The sequence below is a fragment of the Dermacentor silvarum genome, chromosome 1, assembly GCF_013339745.2.
Source record: "Dermacentor silvarum isolate Dsil-2018 chromosome 1, BIME_Dsil_1.4, whole genome shotgun sequence".
Classification (NCBI taxonomy): domain Eukaryota; kingdom Metazoa; phylum Arthropoda; class Arachnida; order Ixodida; family Ixodidae; genus Dermacentor; species Dermacentor silvarum.
The window spans coordinates 175,518,963-175,536,000 of NC_051154.1; the positions used below are offsets into that span (position 1 = coordinate 175,518,963).

The window sequence follows — 17,038 nt, forward strand, 5'->3', positions numbered from 1 at the left end:
GTCAAAGATATAGAAGAAGCTATCTACATAAGAAATTTGGACCACCCACGAGGCTTCCGTACTCACTCGCTTCAGGCTTGCCAATGCTCCGCGGGCGCTAGGCCTCGCTCTCCCAGGATGCAGACCACGTGGCTCTCGTACCAACGACTGTACTTCAAAACACTCGCGAAAAGGCTTAGCATGTTGAAAAGTTCAAAACACGCTACAGCATCTGTCGCGTTCCTCAAGAAAGCATGCCGCCGACGCTAGCGATCAAAATCCATGCTAGGAATACACTACGGTTCAAACAGAGGTTGTCTCGAACCGAGCAAAACTCAAAATTATCGTCCGATGTCCCAAGAAGTCCACGTTGGGCAGCCAGATGGGGGGGGGGGGGGCTTCCGCCAACCTGTAGCGCGTATAATCGCAGCTACATAGGGTTCGGGCGAATAAGGCAACAAGCGAGTCAACTCATTAACGTTTATTGCTGCAGGCAATAAAACATACTTGCAGAAGGAAGTCCGCTCTGTATAACCAGTAATAAATAGGCTTGCCTCGTCGCATGTGATAGTCACGCAAACGAGGTCACTCACGGGTTGCAGCGGGTATATCCGTAGGGGCAGGTCAGGAGTAGCGAGGTCAGAGAGGCCCGGGGGTCTCTCGGTCGTGCTCTTTTATCCCTTTTTACCTTTTCGCGAAAAGAATGTCCTCTTTGCGCACGGGTACATGCTTCGTGAGAGGTGAGCGAGAACTGGGAGAGGGCAAAGTGCATCTCTCCCGTGTCCGCCCCTGCGTGCGCACGCGCGAGAAGATGTCCAACCGGCTCCCGCCGCGTGCGCAAGCGACGGCGAGCGCCCAAGGGAGAACGTGGCGGCGTGTGCTCCCCACAGTATGTAATACCGTTCACAACCGGACATCCAGACAACTGTTGATCTTGTAAACGAGAAACAAATGCATTGAGTTATTTGGGGCACCATGACAATGGTGGTAATGAAATGGGAACAGCATGGTCACCAGGTGCGCTTGCAGTGTTGTGTTCATTGAGGAAGAGAAGTTTACTTGATACTATTGACCCTTTTCGCAGCGATCCTGTAGGCGCTGCCATGTTTGATCATGTGGTGATGCGTCCATTGCTTGCCTCAGCTGCCTCCATGTTTACAATGGATGTATAGTGCTCACGGATTGAAACGCGACAATTTAGACCTAACCAATGCGCATGCTTTTGTTTCCACAGTCAGTACTTTGTGTGACATCAGCGTAATCTTGTACGCTTAGATCAGAGTCCGCGTTGCCTTTAGTTATCATTCGAAGCGACATGACATGGCACTATCGAGTAATTGCACATTAGGAGTGTTCTACCCAAAATTTACCTGTTGCGTTTCAATCCGTGAGCACTATACATGACGCCCGGTGTGGCTCAGGAAATCTCTGCTTCAGGAGATATCGTAAACGCTGACTGGGTAGTCGACACGAAGCTTTGACCTCAGCTTCAGAGGACTTGTAAAAGCGCTTTCGAAGCTCGTTAAGCTTTGTCCAAACAGCGCGAGCAGCGTGTATGGTGCTTGTTCTAAAAGTGAGGCTACCCGCCGTGGTTGCTCAGTGGCTATGGTGTTGGGCTGCTGAGCACGAGGTCGCGGGATCGAATCCCGGCCACGGCGGCCGCATTTCGATGGGGGCGAAATGCGAAAACACCCGTGTACTTAGATTTAGGTGCACGTTAAAGAACCCCAGGTGGTCAAAATTTCCGGAGTCCCCCACTACGGCGTGCCTCATAATCAGAACTGGTTTTGGCACGTAAAACCCCATAATTTAATTTTTTAAAAGTGAGGCTAAAAATGTCCAAGCTAAAAAATCCAAGCTTTCCGCTTATGAATTGAATCGGGATCAGTGTGTCTTGCTCTTTGTTCTTTATTTGGCAAATACTTTGAAGCAGTGGCTTGTCACGTTTCCAACTCGGTGAAGTTCATCGGTGCGATCACTATCTGATTATTTTTTGCCTGATCGCTCGCGGTTGTGCTGTTGCAATAGATTTGTTCTTGCTGTGCACAAGGCTTGGAAAGTAGCTGTTCTGTGCTTTGTAATAGCTTGTAGCAGAGATGTATTACCACTAGTAACTCGCTTCTCCTGTGGATTGTCGTGAGACATTCAGCTTCGACCATTCTTGTGCAGGAGGTGTAGTCGCTGTCACCCATGCTTTGGCTCAGTGATTCAAATGTGTGCCCATTCACATAATCTTAATACATTGGTGATAGAGTTTGCCTAAGTTTGTGGTGCGAATTGGGGTAGATGTTTGTAGATAAGGTGTGTGAAACTTACTATGCCAGGAAGCGGCGCTACTCGCTTCGTCATTGCTTACCGAGCGGTACTTTCTTGCCGATGTTCCGGGGTTGAAGTCTTTTCTTTGGAGGTTAGCGATACAACGCTGGCGGATAAGTGAATTTTTTTTATCCACAAGGAAAGTCGTGCATCGAGGAGGGCCGGCAACAGAGGCTGTCCGTATGTAGCAACGGTCCGTGAACTTGGTCACATATATTCATTCCATTCCTCAACATGCCAGTCACTATATTTGCAGCCAACTACTCCACACGTCCTCAATTCACCGCTCCACATTTTGCAGCATGAATGGAGCACATGCGTGAGTGAAAACCCAGTTGCGTTTCCGACAGCTGATTACACAGAAACAGGGCAGCAGCGGTAATGGTTTTGTATTCATGCGCTTTCGCTAAGGCAACATGCAGCGCACCACCGAAAGCACCCATCTCGTTTCTCGAGAACAAACTGCTCTGCGAAAAGGGTCAATAGCACTGCATATTGCTTCCAATGCATGCAAACATGGTGAGACTGGCCATATTGTTACGGGGAGAAAATATATGTATTTACAATATATACAGAGGGTTGTAGCTCTGTGGCCAGGGTGACACCATCTACCGAGCTCCGAGACACTTCAGCCTCTTCTTCCCCAACCAACGTCATTTTGTCCACAGCGGTACAAACTCGTACGTGACATGAACCCCCCGGCGGCAGAAGCATCGTCTCGATGCTTCTTAGGGTGTCGAATCAGCGTGCGAGTTACAGGGCTTTAGTCGCGAAACGTGCACGATATCAGTTCCTGGGGTGGTAGAAGACTTTGAATTCACAGGTGAGATCTCATATGTGAGGCTGGTGACTTGGTGAAGAACTCGGTATGGCCCGACGTATCGTGGCAGCAGTTTTTCGCAAAGGCCGACGCGACGGGAGGGTACCCAAAGCAGAACAAGGGACCCAGGGCTGAAATGAGCGTCCCGACGATGACTGTCGTAACGGTGCTTCTGGATAGTCTGAGATGCCAGAAGACGGTCACGGGCAATACGACGTGCTGCGGCCACGCGAACAATGGCGTCGTGAGCATAGAACGTGGTAGTGGTGGCGTCAGAAGGGAGCAGTGAGTCAAGAGGCAGGCGTTCACCTGGCGTTCAGCTGCTGACACACGGTAGGGCCTCCGGTGTATAGGAGGAGCGTCACCAGTGAGGATGGGATGGGTGACGACACGGGTGCGACCTAGCGGGCGATTTCCAAAATCAAAGATGTCTTCATAGGACATCAGAATACGGCGAAGGGCGTCGGCGTAAGCAGGCTGTAGGTCAGTAGCTATCATGGGCGTAAACGTGTCGTTGCTTGAAGTAGGACGGTCGGAAGCTGCAGCAGTGTCGAATCGTGGTTCGGGCGTAAGAGCAGCTACTCCACACTCTTCCAAAGGGGACAGCAAAGCGAGAGATACACCCTCAGGAAGCACTTGCAGACACGAACCAAAGTTCAGAAGGGGAAGCCACGCTCGATTGTTAACAAGAGTGACAATGGAGCTGGGTAGTGCGATTTGGCGTGCCAGGAGAACGTCGCAAAGTGGGGACACCACGTAAGGACCATCTCGAAGTGGAGGAGAAGGCGACATGAGGACGTAGGTCGCAGCATCAGGTTGCAGGCGAACAAATTCAGCAGAACGAAGTCGGGACTTGTGGTCTTCGGTCGGGTCGGCAAAGTAATGGGGCAGTTCAAGGCGAAGGGTGCCGGTTGCACAGTCAATAAGTGCTGAATGAGCAGTCAGGAAGTCGATTCCAAGAATCACTTCGTGGGGACACTCGGCCAGTACAGTGAACAGGACTAACACAGGACGACCGGCAATGGTAACACGGGCGGCGCACATTCCCATCACGGCTATTGTACTGCCATTAGCCACTCGGACGGCAGGCGACTCGGCAGGTGTCAGGACTTTACGGAGACGGCTACGAAGATCTGATCACATAACCGACACCTGAGCGCCGGTATCGATGAGGGCTTGAACGGGTACATCATCAACAAAAATTCCAACAAGGTTCGGTCGAGCAGCAGGGGTCAGCAGAGGTTTTGCAGTCCGAGTCGTCAACGCAGCCTCACCTCCGGGGGCTGCATTGCTTAGTTTCCCGAGAAGCGGCCCGCGTAGGACGGGGACGAGGGTCGTCGAGGTGTAGGCGAGCGGGACTGACGGCGTTGCGGCGAGGGCGAGCGGCTAGTGGTGTTTCCCCGAGAGGGAAGGCCGGCATGGTATGGTTCAGAAAGGGGCGACAGAGACCGAGGGTCTCGGTTGAAGCGGCGATCAGCGTATGGTCGAGGCGAGGAGTACCAGCGGCTACTACGGCAGTGGCGGGAGATGTGACCGACCCGGGAGCAAGCAAAGCAAATCGGCCTGTCATCCGGTGTTTGCCACTCAGATGGGTTCCGATATCGACTCGGGAACGACTGGCGAGGTGCAGCAGAGGCAATGACAGGAGTGGTAGGGGTGGGACGTGGGCGGACGGCAGACTGGATGTCCATGTTGGCAATTTCTTGGCGGACAACAGCTTGAATGAGCGAGACGGTCATGTTGTCGTGCGTATGGGGACAGTGAGAACTTGGAGCCATAGCCTCAAGTTCGCGGCGGATGACCTGTGCCAAGCTTGGCGTGGCAGGCGGATGTGATGCCGGAGGGTCGTTGCAGGAGGAAGTGGCAGCCGTATTGGGAAGTCGGTCGAAGCGTTGTACGATGCGTTTGCTCTTCGCTTGCTCAAAATTCCGGCATTCCTTTATGATGGATTCAACCGTTGAGCAGTTCCTGCAAAGCAGGAGGTTGAACGCATCGTCTGCGATGCCCTTCAAGATGTGTCCAACCCTATCGGCCTCTAGCATGTCCGCGTCCGCTTTACGGCAGAGAGCCAGAACGTCTTGAATATACGCGACGTATGATTCGGTTGGTGTCTGGACACGAGACGCTAGCTCTTGCTTGGCCTCCATTTGACGTCCCACAGGCCTTCCGAAAAGATCGCGTAGCTTTTCCTTGCAGGAGTCCCAGCTTGTAATTTCGGTTTCATGCGTCTCGAACCATACCTTCGCGGTTCCTCCCAAATAAAAGATCAGGTTGGCCAGCAAATGTGTGGCATTCCACTTGTTGTGCTTACCGACGCGCTCATACGACGTCAGCCAGTCTTTGACGTCGACCTTGCCAGTGCCAGTGAAGATTCCCGGGTGACGTAGCTGGGTTAGTACCACTTCCGCCGGTGTCTGAGCGGCGGAGGCAGCGTCAGCGTCGGAGGCAGTGTCAGTAGCCATAACAGCGGAACCGATGTGACGCCCGCTGCGAAGATCCAGGGCCGGCTTGTGGCGAGATTACCCCGCACCTCCACCAAAATGTTATGGGGAGAAAATATATGTATTTACAATATATACAGAGGGTTGTAGCTCTGTGGCCAGGGTGACACCATCTACCGAGCTCCGAGACACTTCAGCCTCTTCTTCCCCAACCAACGTCATTTTGTCCACAGCGGTACAAACTCGTACGTGACAATATAATTGAGGCAACAAATTCGTATATAGGCGTCCTGAAAGTGAGCCTTTCTTCTTGAATGGCTGGAAATTATTGAACAGAAGTTGTCTGCCCCCCCCCGGAACTGGTGCCTCTGCGCTGCATCTGCAGCTCTCCTGCATTAGACCCATTCAGAACAGTTCTCACTTTCGTACCGTCTTCGAGACTCGTTAAGTTCTGTTATACCCTTACAGTCGAAAGATACGGATATTAGACAATTTCGAATAATGAATTCTTGAATTGAACACAAATAAAATAGCAAGGACTATTCGATTCGTATTCACACACCCCTAGTTTTCTGCACTCCGGGACTTGCATGCATTGCAGGATGAACTGGCAAAGTGGTTTGCCTAAGCGTGGGTACCCGCTGTGGTGGCGTAGTAGCTTTGGCGTTGCACTGCTAAGCCTGATGGCGGGGGATCAAATGGCCATGGTGGCCGCATTTTGATGCTGGCGAAATGCAAAAACACCCATGTACTGGGCATTGGTTGCACATTAAAGAACTCAATGTGGTCAGAATTAATCCAGAGTCCCCCACTGTGGCGTACCTCATAATCATAGCGTGGTTTTACATGTAATACCCCAGAATCTAATGAAAAAAAACTTAGTGCTGTTCCACTCTGTGAAGGATGGCCAGCGGAGCTGTTATGTGTTCTTCTGAAATGGGGATGAAATTATATATATGTATGACTATATATGTGCAATTAAAGCATCAAGACAGACACCCTAATCCTCCTTCATCTACCTTAGTCGACCTTAATCCACCTTAATGCACCCTAATCCACCTTAAATAACTCTAATCCTCCTTAATACACCTTAAACTTAATCCACCTTGATCCTCCTTCATCCACTTTAATTTGTGGATTGGTAGGTAGACTGACATAATGGTCATCCATCGCTGGTTTTGACACTTACGTTAAGGAACCTACATACATAGGCTACTGTGGATTCAGTTGTGTCGACACGACTTTTATCTACACACCCTGTCGACGCATGCACTTTTCGTCAGAACCTAGCCATATACGGCTTCGCTGTAAAATTTGTTTAGGCGTGGGTGGACAGTCTCATTTGCAACTGTAGCAAAGTGATTTGAAAATGTGGAATATCAAGTTCCATGGACTGTAAGGAGGCAAAATGTTATGGCCCATAGAAAGTGATATAAAGCAGTTTGAGATTGATGACAACAGCCATTGAGTTCATTAATTCTCATTCTGTGATGGTAAATTCCAATTTCTGATTGGTAGAATTGGAGGCATGCTACAGTTCTTCTTTCTTGTTATACAACTATGTGCATGTTATATTTGCACATTGTTTTCTATGATAAACCCATAACTGAGCACACATTAAATTCGGGTGTATGTTATAATCTTGTAATTGTTACCTAATGAAGCAGCATTAGGGGCTGGCCATTCTTTCGTTCAACCTACTGGATAATGAAATTATTCTGTCAGTCCCATCTAGGTTGAATTAACAGAAATCAACTGTATTGGAAAGGAGCACTGGCGTGCTCTGTACATAGTCTGGTTCACACATATACCTAGTTGTCGTTGTTTTACTGTAGCTTCTGAAACTGAATTGTTTGCAGCAAGATCGCTGCTATGTGACCGGCCTTTCTAAGCAGAAAGCCACTCGTGGTGCACGCACATGGCCAGATATGGCTGCCCCCATGCCTCAGTGCTACAAATCATCTATAGAAATTGTAGCGCATACATGTTTGTATGCCTGTGAGATGCACCTCATCTCACATGTGTATCTGCTTGTGAGTCAGCATTTCTAAATAGTTACAAGGTCATGTTTTGTAATGATTCATTTCATTTTCACTTCTCGTGTACTATCGACCAAAGAAGTTTACGGACCACGGGATCTCAAAAAACGCTGAATATCCGAGCAGCCCTGGCATGCATTTTTGGAGATAGCACCACAGAAACACTGGTTCTTTACACTGACGCGGCCCGCTACCCCGGAAGGCGGGCCATGTGTTTAGCCGTAATTGACAACACAGACGCGCATCAGGTGTGCCACAGTTCTTGCAACAGACAGTGGCTCGGCAGAGGAGGGAGCTATTGCCCTGGCCATTGTCCACGCCTCGATCCTTCCCACACGACTCCCCCATCACCATAGTGACGGACTCGCAGGCTGCCTGCCGGGCCTTTGCGCAAGGACTTATGACTGCAGATACACATTGAATCCTCTCCTCTGTCCCCCCTTCTGCGTAACGCAGGGTGAGTATCGTCTGGACTCCTGGACACGCCTCTCTCCATGGTAATGAACGCGATAATGCGGTCGCCCGAGGTCTGACTGGCTGGGCACCATCGGAAGAGCTGTCCAAACCAGACGGACGCAGCGGCAGAGCCCCTACACTATACCGCAATGCTCCAGTAGCACTGACAGGGCCACCATAACTATCCCGCTGCCTGGCGCCAACTGCAGACCAATTCATTTTCTTGTCTCCACATGCTACATCACTTTCATCCCACCCTACACCCTTCGTACTGTCCCTACTGTGATGCCAAATCCATGGTGTACCACTCTACATGGGAATGCCCTAATCCTTTGGGCGTTCCTCCTATACCCAACCCTACCCTTTCCTCTTGGCAATCTGCGCTGCTCAGCTCAAGCTGGCAGGAAGAGCAACGGCTGATCCAGTGGGCTCGCAAAGTCGCGCATGGCAATGGAGCCCTGAACTGAGAGCCCCACTCATTGAGGAAGAATTTCCAACTTGTTTTCCAAATAAAAGTTTATTCTCTCTCTCTCCGAGCAGCCTTTAAAAGTAGCCAGTAAAACTGTATATCACATGTTTGCATGCACCAGTAGAGGCTGGAAATGGGAATACCAGGCTGTGTTTTGAGGCTGTGGAGATATTCAGCTTTTTGTCAGATCCCTTGGTCCGTAAACTTTTTTGGTCGATAGTACATAGTAACAAGGGGCCTACCCTGCTGATAATTGTGGCGTGGCTTGAGAAAATAACGAAGGGCACATAGAATGGAAAGTGAAATATTACAAAATTATTACAGAATATTACTTTGCACTTGGCAGTTATGAGTTCCTACTGACAACCTCTGTTCTGCTTTAGTTTTACAGTAACCTGAGTACCAGATTTTATGACTAAATTTAAATCCATCGCTATGTTAAAACATGCTGAAGATAATGTAGGTGAAAAAGCTGTTGTGCGGAACAGAGTAGAAAGCATGACAAAGTGCAGTATTCTTTAAGCCACTTGAGGGGTAGGGTATCCTGCCACTGATTTGTGTGCCGTCTTAGTGCTTTAATGCTTTTATTCCACTCAAGGTCGAGGCATCACATGGGTACTGCTGCTGCTGCTGCCATTCATCATTGCAGTGGAAGCAGTGTTAGCTCACTTGTACACCTGTGTGGCTCCTGAGTAGCAGTCGGTATTCATTCTCTGTGCAGATGTTAACGGAAAGGTTATTCACCTGGTGCAACGGCCACCACCACAGCCGTCTTCGGGGGGTTCGTCGTCATCGGGGGCTGCCAGCACTGGTTCTGCCTCGGGAGGTGGAGGGCCCAGAGGAAGTGCATCTGGTGGGCTGCCTCACCCTCGTGAAGGGGGTTTTCTGCTTGGTGCTTTCACCATTCCCCAGGACATGATTGATCCTGCCCAAGTACAGGTGGGCCCAGCATTCTGTTACTGTTGCTGTACCTTGGCTGTGGGCTGCTGTTTTTTTCGTTTCGTTTTCGTTTTTTTTTTTTTTCCCATAAATGTGTGGCCTTTAGGCACCTTGCTTTTTATTTCATGTGTAGGATTGGAGAAATTCTGCCTGTGGTCTCATTACAGTGCTGAAAGGAATACCTATTACTGCATTAGCTTGGTGAGCTGCAAGGCTGCATCAGCTGCCACTGTGTGCATACTGGTGTGCCCCTGTGCGTGCGTGTGTACTCGGCCTTTACTGCAGGAATCATAGTTGTGTCCAAGTTGGCAAAGCAGATGTTTATTTGCGCCCAATCTCTGGCGATACCAGACACGATACAATGCCTGATCCCAGGCGGAACAGCAAGCACAAGTCCCCCACAACAAGGGCCAATACACAGAATAAGTGTTGCTGTACATTTGTGAGAAAAAATTATGTTGCGAAGGGAGGAATGCTTTTCATGGCTATGCTGTATACTCTTGTAGTGGCCACAGGGCCGGTTTATGAGTGTAGGGTCATCTCTATTTGTGTTAGCCTCCGATGAGTGCTGGGTGGCATAGTAAAGGCCACACACGAGCATTAGGCATCACTCTTTGGCTTAGTGTTCGGAAAGAAGCAACGCAGTGTATGCACTTGCTGTAGGTTGAAGACATTGGACAAGCTCAAAATTGGAATTTTCAATGGGGGTTTGGAGGACACATGCTCTTCGGTCTCGCAGTGCAAGGTGCTTACACCTTGTACTGTGTGAGACCGGAGGAGGGAGGGCTTAATATCCATCAGCCATAGTTTATTTAACAGACCACAGGATCTTCTGAGGCAGAGCAACAGCTCGGTGACAGCCTGGCGGTTGCCTCGTCCCACAACGGGTGGAGAAGGAAGTGTAGTAGGAGTGGGAGAATAGGAACACCCGTGTGAAAGCTGCAGTGGGTGATACAATCCTCACAAGCCTTGACAATGAATCTGACTGGTGTCTGGCGTAGCTTATTTTTGTGTGTGAAAATTTCCTGGCCGTTGTAATGGAATTGAAAACTGCTTACATTGCCAAGCTTTTTTTCATTGACTTGTAAATATTTAATTACGGGAAAATTGCGAGAAAAACGGGACAAGAAAGACTGCATTTGTTCTCTTATTTTGAGTTTTATGTACTGTATCAAATGTCAATATGGCTTTCTTTATAGAAGTGTTCAGTGTCAATGCAGTTGCTAGATGATTTGCTGGTGATCAGAGCCAGCTGAGCCAGTTTAGCATGAAAAAGGTGAGTTTTGATTGTTGGGCAACCCCGCTGCCTGGTTATGCTGGGATGAAAGCCATTCACCGAGTGAGTCGGCACTGCATCCAGTGAAAGCGAAGGTTTTCCATGCTGGTATCTGCATGTCCTTTCATATTAGATGAACGTAGTCATAAAGTACATAATTTTTCTCGAAACTATTTTACACGCAGTGTCGGTCAGTTCAGAAGTCTTGTCACCACAGTAAAGATTCTGCTGCCAAATATGGCATATTTCTTCATCCTCAGGGATGTCAAACGTCGATAATTTTTGAGTGTTCATGTTGCTTTACCCGGTTCTGCAACTTGGCGTGAAGAAACAGTTTCTGGGGGGCGACAATGCCTTGTCATTTGGGCCTGTCCGTCACAGAAAATAAAGGCACACAGAACGCCAAGTGCATATGCAAAATTCTGTGCGACACACACATGCAAAATTTGCATGTGTGTTTTTGCATTTGTTTGCATGCATTTTTGCATTTGTTTGCATGCATTTTTGCATGTGTTTGCAAAATTCCACTTGCAAATTTTGTGAACTTTGCTGTGTGAAAACAGCCCAAATAACCAATAATGACATTGTCCTGATGCTATTGTTGCTGCGACTTCAGCACAGAGTTCCAAGGAAAGCTATAGTCTTTCTTTTCTCTGCAAATAATAAACTCTTCTAAAGAGAGCCAGTCTCTCAAAAATATCTGTGCTAGTTTTTACCATTTTATCATCTCTTTGAAAATACAGTGCCGTCGATCCTGGATAAATCGAACTCGAAGGGGATCGCGAAATAGTTAAATGTATTGAAAATTGGAAATATAAAATAATGCGTATCTGGGGAAACTTACCAGAACTCTGTATGTCACTGACAGTTTCCTGAGATTGGGGAAAGCAGGAATTTACGAATTTGTTTCTCCAAGGCTGTGTCGAACACAAAAGTTTATGCACAAAAGTAGCCTCTGCCCGTAAGGCAGAGGCTACAAGCACTCGGCAAAGTGAAGCAAACAGTGCAAACATTCTTTGGAATCACGCATATACAACATACAGAACAGCATACGTTTCAATAAAGAACGAGCTCAAAACAAGCATTTGAACCACTTAATTGATAAGGCGCTCGTGGACCCCTGGCAGTCTAGCCCCGGCCACCAACAGCCATAGCTGTTGGACAAATAGTTTATTCGTATCCTATCCTCGTGATAGCAATGCGAAGCACGTAGCGCTCCCTGCATACGCTTCCTGGTAAAGATTACAATAAAGCTGCCATCGCTGCGGCAGCTTGCGACGTAGAGTGTGACATTCATAGCCCTTCGTATTTAAAATAACCAGCCCAGCAACTGATTTCAATGTTGTTGCAGCACCGCTATGGGCGGCAGCATGCTGTCAAAATTACCATTACTCACATTCCTATCATTTCTCTAAAATAGCACTACTATAATGGACCTTTTTCCAATTCAGCTATGCGCATGCGCATACCCTCGCCCCAGCTGCATTCTACGCCGCGCCGCCATTATCGCAGGGCAGGTGTGTGAAGTGAGTGCGTGAACCCTTGCATGATCCGCGGCAATTTCCTGAGCTTGAGGGGCTGAACAATAATTTTTCTCGTGTTGTGGGCGAGGATATTGGTTAAATGAAACACTTAGCAGTTAGTGGGAAAGACTGCAAGCACTTTTGTCCATGAAAACGACTCCGTGAACTAACGCTCGAGCAATAGGTGGAGCGTTTGCGAGGAATCTCATGCCGGGCACTTGCTGTACTGTCGATTGCACAAACCGGCGTGGAATGGTGACTGGAGGGGAGCGCACGGTCAAATTAAAAAAAAAATCATCATGTTATCAGTGAGTTATCATGCGATTTTTGCTGAGTGAGGCAAAAATTAAGCCTGCGTTCTGGTAACAGCATGACACTAGCGCTGTGATTATTGCACTTCTCGCCCTACGACTGACTCGGAAGTCACGGCGATGTTTTAATGTACGGGTATGTATACCGCACGGATATTACCATTGGCTTAAGAACGTGTTACCGCATGCAGGTGGAAATAACTGTACGGTTACGTGGGGCCAAACGAAAAAAAGAATCTCGCCACACAGCCGATCAGAATGCATCGTGTGAGGCCAAAGCGACACACTCGCGGTGTCGCATTATACAAAACTCGCGAGTCTTACTTTTTGCAGGCAAATGAAGCTTTACGTGCCTGACAAAACAACGTGTTGCGTCCACTTATGCTTAACCCCCGTACTATGTTGAGTCTACTTAGTCCCCACTACCATGCCAATACGATACATATCTCGAGATAAAACAACACTTGCCCTGCAGTACACTCGCAGTACGTGTGCAGAAGTTTTGCACGTTGTTTGTTCATCACGGTGAGCTGCTTGCATGCCCGCTCTTGAGGGCAAGCATGTAGGTGCATGCGTATGTTGACCGCCTCCTCCAAGTCGAGCCTCTCCAAACGACGGTTGAGTTTATCCTGAAGAAAGTCCTGCCATGGCGTGTTTGACGCTCACACATGCCTTCCCCACTTGATTCAAAGTACTGACCAAGCTGCTGAAGAATAAAGGCCGGCGCATCTCTCAAATCTTGGTTACAAGTGGCCTGCACGTCGCATTAGCATGTTGCCGTCGCGTCGGTAAATGTAAAATGTGTTATTATTACACGTGGGCAAATACGCGTGCGCTAGAGCAGGACGGTGAGAAGCTACTTCAACAACACAAGTGACAAAAGGGGAAAAAAAAAAAGGCAGGGATGGCCGTCGCGAGAGACTGCTTGGTCAAATGTTGCCATGCTATGTGTAGAGGCGAGAAGCGGCGGGAGCGTGTGTTTTGCCCGTCAAATTTAGTTGAAGTGGTGGCCGCTAGAGGGGTCCCTTACTGGAAAAAGGTCCATTACTCTAAAGCCATAAAGCGTTGCATACCCCCCTCAGCAGTTGTAGTGATGGTTTTCAACAGCTTCATTGGACATCCATTTTCGCAGGGCTGGGATGGCGAGTTTTTTGTGCACTTCTCATTATTTGCATTGTTTGATTTGCTTGAAAAGTTTAGTGAAACATTGTTTTTATGAATGTGAGCAGGGCCTTGTTTGGCAATTTGTGGCAATCGATGTAGAAGAAATAGTTTTTGCTTAACTGAAATATATGGCAACACCATGAAAATTGGTTGTGAAGAGAATTTATGTACTGTCAGACGTCATAATAACAGAGTAATGGATGAAAATAATAATTTCCAGTGAAATTCTTATAAAAACTGCATGCATATGAAATCTTGTTTTAACAAAGTAAATATTTTAGAGAACGAAGGAAAAACTTCAAAGTGATGGCTTTTGATGTTAGTGATATCTTGCCACACCATAAAAGTTTCGCATCCCTTCTACTATGGTACTACTTTGGTTAGGCTGTTTGCTTCACGTGGCTATGCAGATTGAGCCTGATTAAAGGGAAACTGAGACATCCACCCAAATGTAGCAATTGCTACATTTGGGTGGATGTCTCAGTTTCCCTTTAATTATCTCCACCTAGCGGATTTCCGCTGAATTATTACGTCATACAGATTGAGCCTGAGCATTCATCATGTATTGTAATAATTTCTGTTGAAATCTAATTTAAGTTCTCAATGTTCGCCAGCCAGACTGCTATGAGAACAGTGTTGTGCGAATAAAGAAGCCACTGGTAAATGACTCTTCTGATAAATGTTATTTGCGCACCACTTGAAATGAGGACTAGGAAACGACAGACACAAGCGCAAACTTGTCTTTTGGTTAATAAATTGCTGGCTCATTTGTGCTAAAATTTCATAAACGGGTGGCACTTCGCTTTGCATTTTATCTAACGTATGCTAGTAAGCAGCACTTGCTTCTTTTCTTCAGAATTAGTCAATAACGCATTGTTTTTGGTGATGCCAGATGAATAGCAGACTGGGCATGAAATTGGGGCACAATTCATCATTGTTACGGTACCTCGGTTCCTTTTGCTTAGTTACTTTAGTTGCACATTGCTGTAGGTATGGAAGAATTTTTGTACAATACAGGAATACAGTCGAATCTCGTTAATTCGAACACGCTTAATTCGAACACGCTTAATTTGAAAATGCTTAATTAGAACTGCCGGTTTATTCGAACTGACGCTGTGGTCCCGTCAAAGTTATGTGTATTTCAATGGGCGAAAACGCTCGGTAATTCGAACGCGAAAGCATTTGCTACGGTTAATTCGAACATACCGAGGACCAACAATGCTCTCAGCCGCGCGCCAAATAATGCGGCGGTGCCTCCGACCGGCATTGCTCCGACACCGCCATAGAGCAAAAGCATTGGAGAGATCCCTTAATGCAGCGGCGGAGGCCCAGTCCGGCCAACGAAACTGCCCACATCGGCAAACGCTCGCTTCCCGATAACGGCAGAAAACAAAATTTCAGGGAGCGGGCTAATCTGCGCCGGGCCGGCACGGCGGCGGGCGCGCATGGAGACAGTCGAAGGTGATGGAGTTGAGAGAGAGGGCGAGGGAAGCCACTGATGCGGCGGAGTTGCCGAGGCCAAATCCGCCTGCCTGCCGCCCTCCTCCCTCACCTTCGACGGCTTCCGTGCGCACCTGCCCGTCGCCATGCCGGCACCATCCGCTCCCAGAAGTTTCGTTTTCTGCCGTTATTAGAAACCGAGCGTTGGCCGGCATGGGCGGTTGCGCTCGCTATGCGCTTGTGCGCCGCGATATTTCACGACTCGCACCGTTCGTGCATTGTGCTATGGTGCTCGAATACTTCAAAAATACGTCCTTCCTATAATTCGAACTTCTTTTAATTCGAACAAAATTTCGGACCCCTTCGAGTTCGAATTATCGAGATTCGACTGTATAATGCAACCATACATGGTACCAAAGAAAATACGATGCCAAATGCCACCACTCTGGAATTTGAGCATTTTTGAATCGCTGGTTTAGACAGAAGAGCCATTTATACCTTCTCCCTTATTAATGTATAATTTGGTACATATAAAGCCATCGGCAATGCTGGAACTTGAAAATGTCAACTTAAGAGCTCACAGCTTCAATTATGAACCGTCAAAAGGCAGGTAATCTGTATAGCATTACAAAAGCCACAATTTCAGTTCATAAATGTGTGAAAACATATGTCCACCTCATACAACATCGTGAAACGAAGTAACAACAAACATCCAGTGTTGCCCAGTTAAACACAATTGTACACCCTTAAAAATTGCGAACATTAACTTATGTTGCATGGACTGCTGTATTGCTCTGTTTTTATGGTGTTACACTGGTTACCTAACCTGAAAAGATTTCTAATGCTGTGGTGCCATCTGATAGGTAGAGTAGTAAAACATCTGAATCGAATACAAATATTCGAGAAAAATGACCCTCGAATATCGAATTGAATATAGAATATTCTTTTAATTATGACAGGACATCAAATATGAAGGTTTTGCAGAGTCCATTTGATAAAAGAAATCGGGCTTGTTTAAACTAACACATGTATGTAATACCATTCAGTTAGACATCTGAATAACTGACTCACTTGTATATGCTAGGGGTGTGTGAATACATATTTGAAACTTTCTTATAATGAATTGAATGTTGCCTTTGAATCTAATAGTTGCTGTTCATAAATGCAGATATTTATTGAATAGTTATTAAATATTTGAAGTCACCAAATGTGTGGGATCTGTCATAAAATTGGAGCAAAAGTGCGATATTTTTAGTCACAGCAGCAATAGTAGATAAAGCACGAGTAGTTCTGTAGTGGAACTCGCCGTACATTGCTCCAGGAGACATATTTTTCAGGCTAAACCGCGGTCATTCGCATTCACCTGTGAGTGTGGCAACCTTATTTGCTCCTAATGCTCCATTTGTGCCTTTAATAAACTATGTTTCATAATGGGCAATATAATAACAGAAAGTTCTATGTTGAGAAAATAAAAGGAAGATCATTTTATATTGATTTTGTAAATGGCGGTTCATTATTATTAACTACTTGAAAAGTACTTGATTTTCTTCTGGCACTATTCAACGTGTATTCGATTCGATATCGAAAGTTACTATTCGCACACCCCTAGTAAAGGATAAACAAACAACTGCTTTTGAATTATCTGGAGCATCATGGCAATGACAGTACTGAAACGAGAACAGTGGGTTACGAGATGTATGTACTAGAGTTACTGTATATGGCTAGCATATACAGTGTTGTGTTCACTAAAGAGAGAAGTGTGATACTACAGAATCACACATTGTTTTAAACGGATGTAAACATAGTGCTGGGACATGGCTGACAAAATTGTTTAATGCTACAAGCTTCAGGGAAGTAAATTTTAC

General features: G+C 47.1%; 1 protein-coding gene across 2 annotated transcripts in view; it reads left to right on the forward strand.

Annotated features, from left to right (window-relative positions):
- The window catches only part of LOC119436427 (large proline-rich protein BAG6-like), a 214,342-nt gene that overhangs the window by 3,237 nt on the left and 194,067 nt on the right, over positions 1–17,038 (forward strand). For both annotated transcript variants that reach the window (XM_037703272.2, XM_037703275.2), the window contains exon 5: positions 9,242–9,459. In XM_037703272.2, the coding sequence (XP_037559200.1) occupies positions 9,242–9,459 (218 nt within the window). The remainder of the gene's footprint in view (positions 1–9,241; positions 9,460–17,038) is intronic.